This window comes from Sparus aurata, chromosome 20 (genome assembly GCF_900880675.1).
Source record: "Sparus aurata chromosome 20, fSpaAur1.1, whole genome shotgun sequence".
Classification (NCBI taxonomy): Eukaryota; Metazoa; Chordata; class Actinopteri; order Spariformes; family Sparidae; genus Sparus; species Sparus aurata.
In genome coordinates, this window is record NC_044206.1 from 1,569,576 (window position 1) to 1,577,261 (window position 7,686).

Consider the following 7,686-nt stretch of genomic DNA (forward strand, 5'->3'; position numbering starts at 1 on the left):
CTGATCCCGAGTTGGAACGGCCACAGTGTACTTGCTGAATACGTCAGTTATCACCAGAACATTCTCAAAACCACCCTGGGAAGGCTCCAACAGTGTAAAGTCCATGGCCACGATCTCGTTTGGCCGCGATGCCAACAAGTGCCCCATGAAGCTGCCAGGCGTCGGTCTGGTGTCCTTCGCCACCTGGCAGCGCTCACACCCTTGGACCCACAGGTTGATGTCGGACGTCATTCCTGGCCAATAACAACGCTGTCGCACAAGCTCGGTGGTGCGCTCCAGACCCTGATGCCCATGTTCCTGGTGCAGCTGTGTCAAAGTGTCATGCTTGAGGACGGATGGCAAGACAAGCTGGAGAATTTCCTCCCCCCCATCTGGACGATGGACCCGACGGTACAGCACACCCTCCCTTTCCACAAGACGATCCCATTGTTTTAGCAAGGCCAAAGACAACTTGGGGAGCTGCCGTTTCTCCGCTGGTGTAGGCTGAATCTGCCTTCTCCAATGCACCAAGATGTCTTTCAGGAGGGAATCAGCCTCCTGCAAAGCACGGAGGTCGGGCAAAGAGTGAAGGGGAAAGACCGATACCACCGCCTGGGTTGCGGACACCAAGCTGGGACGAGGGGCTGACTGGAGAGTAGCAGGGACAGAGGTGCTGGGCAGGACCTGCTCTGCCAAACTAAGGCTGGAAGTGGGCTGCCGGGACAGGGCATCAGCGTTTTTATTGCTGCGACCGGATCGATACTTGATCTCGAAGTCAAATGCTGCAAGTTGAGCAGCCCAGCGATGTTCAGCTGCGCCTAGCTTGGCAGACTGGAGGTAGCTCAAGGGATTGTTATCCGTGAAAACCATGCACCTGTGCCCCAACAGGTACTCGCGAAATTTCTCGGTCATGGCCCACTTTAAAGCAACAAACTCCAATTTCATCGAGCTATAATTGACCATGTTCTGCTCTGTTGGTCGAAGGCCCCGGCTAGCATATGCTATTGGCCGAATCCCACCTTCAACCTCCTGGGAAAGGACCGCCCCAAGCCCGCTGTGGCTGGCGTCTGTCTCTAAAATGAAAGGGCGTGAAAAATCAGCAAATGCAAGCACCGGTGCAGAGGTCAACTTAGACTTGAGAGCCTCAAAGCTTTCTTCACACTGCAGAGTCCACGCAGCCTGGAATTCCTGTCCAGACCCCTTCTTGGACTTCGTGCCAGCAAGCTTGGCCACCAACTTGTGCAAAGGGCTGGCTAGCTTAGCAAAGCCCTCAACAAAACGCCGGTAATAACTGGCAAAGCCCAAAAATGAGCGCAGCTCTGACACCTGGCTGGGACGTGGCCACTTGGCTACGGCCTCGATCTTCGCAGGATCGGTGGCAACACCCTGGTCAGAGATGATATGACCCAAGTAGCCGACCTCTCGTCGGAAGAAGGAACATTTTGAAAGCTTGACCTTAAGACCTTCCCTCTGGAGCCGATCCAGAACCACCTCCAGTCGTTGGACATGCTGGGAAACTGAGGACGAGAACACAATGATGTCGTCCAAGTACAAAAGAAGAGATTCACACTGCTGGTCTCCGAACATCCTCTGCATAAGGCGCTGAAAGGTGCTCGGTGCATTGCACAGCCCGAACGGCATGCGATTCCACTCAAAGAGCCCAAATGGTGTGCAAAAGGCAGTTTTCTGCTTATCCGGTTCCGAGACTGGTACTTGATTGTAACCGCTCGCCAGATCGAGAGTGGAAAACCACTGGGCCCCAGACAGAGCGTCAAGACTCTCCTCAATGCGAGGTAAAGGAAAAGCATCCTTGCGTGTCTTTGCATTAAGCAGGCGGTAGTCGACGCACATACGTAGGCTGCCGTCCTTCTTGCGCACCAAGACGATCGGGGAAGCATAAGGACTACTGCTTTCTCTTATCACCTGAGCTTCAAGGAGCTGGTTGATGTGGGTCTTGACTGCCTCATACTCGGATGGTGGAATACGTCGGTATCTCTGCCGAACCGGGACATCATCCAGCAGAGGAATGTCATGAGAAACCAGATTCGTACAACCAAGGTCACCTTCATGGGCAGAGAAGACCGAACTAAACCTCTGCAACAAGGACCGGACCTGCCTCTGTTCTGGCTCTGCCAATGCAGACAAGTCAACGGTGTCAACCTGACCCTGTTCTGAACCAGCAGCCACCACGGAGGAGACAGTAGCAGAGGACCTAACCTCCGTGACTCCTGGAGGAAGACTGACCACTTCAGCAGGACTCAGAGTGCCAAGGCAGGTTCGTGGGTAAAGGACGACTTCATTGGTTCCGACATTGACTACAGGGATGTAGGCTGTACCTTGTACCGCCTGAACAAAACAAGGGGAAGCCAGCAGCCCAGCTGGCAAGCCAGACGCTGGGGGCTCAAAAAGCAGAGACTGACCGGAGAACTGTTCAGGGCAAGTGCTAGCCACCACCTTCATGACACCACCAGGGACTCGCACCACTCGGGAGCCTCGAACCCTGGCAGCACCGGTGGGTGGAACATGGTGCCGAGTAGTGACCTGATGACATTGCTGCAAGGCCTCAATGACGGGACCAGGAGACTGTGTGACTGCAGGCAGGTCAAAGAACGAAAGGCCATGTGCGCTGAAGAGTTCTCTGTAGCAGCGGCGAATGACATTCATCCCGAGAATCCCAGGAACAGAAGATTCAGTGCTGACAGGGTCCTTCACCACCAGAATACCACAGCGGGGGATCTTCTTACCACAAAGGATGACATCCAGTTCTAGGTAACCAAGGTAGGGAATGGCAAGACCATTAGCGGCCCGGAGCTGCAACCAATGGCATGACTGGAGGCGGTCACTCCCCCAAGGTGCAAAGTGCTCAAGAAAGAAGCTCTCTCTGACTGTGGACACCATTGACCCGGTGTCCACCAAGCAGGAAACAGTGACTCCGCTCATGACCACATCAATATTTGGGCAAAATGCCATTAACCTGGTTGCAGCTGCTACCTGTGAGCCTTCTAACTCCCCATCTGAACTGTGACTCTGCAGCTCAGTGGGTGCTAGTTTTCCGGATGGTGAGAGGAATTGGTGGGCCTGGCCACAGTAGAAGACCGACTAGCAGCAGGGCCAGCACGAGCCCGTTCACCTTCACAGTCCCTGGCGAAGTGACCAGGCTGACGGCAACGAAGGCAAATCACAGGGCCATTACGTTGGGGTCGAGCTGGTGGCATGGAAGTCTGCATAGAAGCGACAGTACGGGTGAGTTGATTGAGCTGTTCCTGTTGACGCTTCAACAGCTCTTTCAACTCACCAAGCTCGGAACCATGTGGAGAAGCAGGAAGAGCCGGCCGAGAACTGCCCTGCACCCCATACTGCAGGCCATACATGGATGGAAGGGAGTGACTGCGTTCCCTTGCACCTCCCGGGAACCCCTCCCTCTCCCACCGCATACCTTCCCCACGTACCTCCAACAATGTAGCAGTGGGTTGACGGCGAACAAACTGTTTCAGCTCCCGGCGAAGAGCGCTGTCCAGGACATGTTCCACGAACTGATCGCGAAGCAGGACCTCTGAATTAAGCAACCCATCAGGTGCACGTTGCTTCACCTGCTCCATGAGAGCCATCAGGGCCAAAGAAAACTCCAACAATGTTTCCCCCTCCTGCTGCTTCCTGGAAAAGAAGGCCTGTTGCAAGGTTACGTATGATCTGGCACAACCATACAATTCTTTCAAGATGGCTAGGACGCTAGCAGGGTTGCTTCTCTCAGCACTAGTGCGATACTTAATTTCTTCCCTAGCCTCACCCCCGAGGTGGTCGAATATGAAGAAAGCCTGGTCGACCATGGACAAGTGGCGGGCACGCATGCACGCCTGGATCTCTTCCACCCACTCAGTTATGCCAACGCCAGTCTTACCGTTAAACAGGGGGCATCTACGGTCTCTAGGGATCACTACCAGCCGCTCTGTGACAGCAGCTGCAGCGCCTGCCGGTGGGGCATGGACAGCTGGACCAGGGGAGGCCAACGAAGCCCCACCAGAGCCCCCCGGGGAAGCAGCACCTTCCCGACAAAGCCGCTCGTTGTCCGCCCTAAGCTGCAAAACCAACTCCCTTAGCTCCTGCACCTCCTCTTCCATGTTATCTAATAAGAGAAGTGCACAGTATGGGAAAAAGAAAAAAAAAACTACTGGATTAGACGCTGCTGTTTTTTTTTTTTTTTTGTTTGTTTTTTTTTTTGGCTCCACCTACAAATCAATAATACTGATGAAAAGAGGAAAAGAATAAATCTAAATAAAAAAACAAAACACGTCCCTGCCCCTTTAAATGTGGTGATCCTGCCGACAACGCCAAGTTTGTGGCGAGGTGGAAGCTAGGGGTGAGTGTTGCCGAACAACGCCACCTGGGGAATTTCGCCACAGGAAGTAGTTACTGTTTTACTAGGAGACTATAAGGTCACAGGTTCGTAAATCACCACTGGGCAGGAGACAGTGTTCAAAATATAGAAATACTTTTATTGTACAATGGGTTTTTTTTTAGTTTCAAAATTTAACAAGCCATCTCACATTAATCACTGGGCCACAAAAAGGGGATGGACAGAGCTGGGCTTGCCACGGCGGCCTGAAACCAAAGAGGAGGGAGAAACAAACCAAAATAATAATATCACCCGTGACACTGCACACCCACGCAACTGAGAAGTGAAGAACCCGCCACCAGGGATTGGGTCGCCGCTCTGAGCTCCAGCACCTGTCCACAAGGAGAGAGGGAAAATTAAAATGGCCTCACAGTCTGGCTGGTATCTCTCACACACACACACAGACACACACACACACACACACACACCAACAATAAAGTATTATAAAAAAAGGAACCCAAAATAACCAATTAAATCTTCAAATACAATTAAACAAAAACGATGAAAAATAATACAAAGAAACTCAAATTTACACTTAACAATAAACAAATTAATAAATCAAGCTTTTCCTCAAATCAATAAACCCATGCAGCAGCCCCCAGAGAGCCCAGCGTTAGGGCTCTGATGACAGCTCTGTGAGGGGGATGCTGGACCCAACCTCAATTCAGAAAACCCCCAAAAAAAGAAAACAACAAAAATAATTTCTTTTAAATGACACCAAAACAGCTGCCTAAAATCAGCAGCAGCCAAACAATGGAGCCACACAAAACAGCAGCGTCGTCCAGGGAGCCGTGGCGATGAATGAATGTTTAAATGGACCTCACCGGCGCAGTGTCACAGCAGGCCAGGTAGCAGAGTTATTACACGGCTTCTGCCTGATCCAAACTGTGGCACAGAATGTTAATAATTAGCCGGGGGTCGAGCAGCGGTTAGAAGGGAAAGAGGAGGACGGACAACGCCGACTTACCACGAGGACGCACAACCACACCCAGGAGGGCTTCCAGCGGAGCAACGCGGGCCCCACGGCAACAGCAGCCTGCCACACTACAGCAACAAAAAGGAGAACCGTGTCACCGATGCGCCCTGCGGCACACTAAGTGGGAAGGAGGACAGCGGTGCGCATACCTGTTGTGCAACGAGAGGAAACGTGCGCCAAGATGATCCGCCACGCCGAACCGGGCTCCACCACACTCCGACACGCCACAAAGGCTCAAACACCTGCACCAGCTCTGCCACGCCGGGCCACAGCCACCACGGAGGATGAGCAGAACCGGAAAGGAGAAAGGGATCGCAGGTGTGACCAGGCCAGTATAAATAAGCGCGCAGCGCCGCCCATCAATCAGTGCGTCAATCCACACCTTAGGTGGATGGAGCGAGGAGGAGGGGGGGGCATGTGGGAAAAGATGAGACCGTCCTGCCACATATGGAAATGTATATATTAAGTCAGCTCTGACCAACTGGCAAATAAATTCAGTTTTAGTGCTCCATACGGGCCTGTCCTCTAGCTAAACTTTAACGTACACACATAGAGCTGTTTAATTGCTCCTGGGCCCATAGTTATGTAAACATCACATTGGCCACATCTCTTCCCTCAAGTAAGGGAACACAAACTACCCCTATTAAAGCTTAGCTCTGAATGTGTAACTGTGCAGACACCTCACTGGTAAGGGAATTCGAAGAAATATGCCTACCATTGAAGAATGTATTAATGGACAGACACATGTTCAACACAACGGATCAAATACCACCTGAAACAGTACAATCATAGGTAGCCATGTTGAAGGCGCTAGCCAAAAAATGTGAGTTTGGTGGGCTACATGATGAACTGATTAGAGATCGATTAGTGTGTAGTATCCAGAAAGATGATCTCCACTCACAGCTGGTCAAAGAAAAGAAATAATGAACTCAGCCATTGAAATCTGCATTCTACATGAACAATTTGAAAACGGCAACAAGGAGCAGTTACTGTGCTCAACGAGCAGCAGGTGCTGCCGTGAGTCCCTCCCCCGTCCAAAAGCACTCACAGGCGGTCAGTCTCTCAGTACCTCGCGCAGCAGTCCAGCCTGCAGACAGAACAGAGAGGAGACACACACCACTCCACGTCCAGGCTGCAAATGAATCGCGGATGCGCATTGCTAATTTATTTAATTAAAAAAATCAAGGAAAAAGACGTGACCACTGAAGCTGCATGTTTTTCTTCTTCGCCTTTTTCACATATTGTGCTGCTTTCTGTCAGTCAATATCACATTGAGGATCGCCATGGCTCCGGTGCAGCAAAAGAAAAAGTACGACTTGAAATTCAAACTTTCTGTCGTAAAATATGCAGAGGAAAACTCGGGAGAAGCAGCCACTAGATGTTTCTCTGTCGACCAGAAGAGAGGGAGAGATTGGTGAAAAAATCAAACTGAGCTTCAGCGTCTGTCCAAGGAGGACAGCAACAGGGCCAGGCTGCCTGGTGGAGGGAGGAAGAAGGCTAGCGAGGAGCTTGAGATAAACATGCGGGAATGAGTTATCAGCAAACGGGCACGCCACGTTTGTAGCGTTTTCAAACCCCGGATTTTTGAGAGGAAGGAATTAAACGCCTGTCCCAAATTGCCGCCTGGTCTGTTAAGTGATTGAAACAAATAAACGCCCCGGCCATTATTTGGTACTTTACGGTATGATAACTCTCCTGGCTGGGGATAGAGACACGCATCACAGTGCTCAGCTGCAGACACAGCAGAGAGGTGACGAGACGCGACTCATCATGACTGACAGGCATCAAGGCCACTCAGCGTTACCTTACTGACCCACCCCCAGCTATTTCATTCACCAAAACAGGGCCTGTGGCAATTCTGGAGGGGGGGGGGCCCAACTGCAATGAACCAGCTTTGTGGGGGCCCAGCTTGCAGAAGGTTGAGAACCCCTGGTATAGAGCAATGTAACGTGCAATGGTGACCACATGAATTTCCCACCTGTGGGACAATAAAGTTTACCTTAGTCTTAACCTTAACCGAGTTCACCAGCCAAAACTCCAACCCATGCAAGGCAGATACATGCACAAAATAAGTGAGCTTGATAGACAAATTACATGGGAACCAACAGGGACATTTTTTTGTGAGAGTTTAGAGATGCCTGCCGAGAAACATGAGATATTCACTATCCTGTCCACACTGATCACTATAATAAGCAACTGAAGGTCAAGATTGACATTGGAGCCAAATGCAATGTAACATCCAGAGCTCTCCTACAGCGCATTGACCCAAATGCTCACATTGACCAAAGTCACATAGTCAACCTCGCCAATAGTGGTCATATAATCAGGACTGTTGGAG

At 51.1% G+C, this 7,686-nt stretch overlaps 1 protein-coding gene across 1 annotated transcript; it reads right to left on the reverse strand.

The window, feature by feature from the left end:
* Nucleotides 1-4,451: 4,451 nt before the first annotated feature.
* Nucleotides 4,452-6,094, reverse strand: LOC115571457 (uncharacterized). Its single transcript, XM_030400884.1, has 5 exons — nucleotides 6,064-6,094; nucleotides 5,498-5,786; nucleotides 5,340-5,416; nucleotides 5,197-5,257; nucleotides 4,452-4,704 (listed from the first exon to the last, which is right to left on the reverse strand). The coding sequence occupies exons 1-5, from the start codon at nucleotides 6,092-6,094 to the stop codon at nucleotides 4,500-4,502; spliced, it is 663 nt and encodes a 220-aa protein (XP_030256744.1). The 3' UTR covers nucleotides 4,452-4,499.
* Between the last annotated feature and the right edge of the window lie 1,592 nt (nucleotides 6,095-7,686).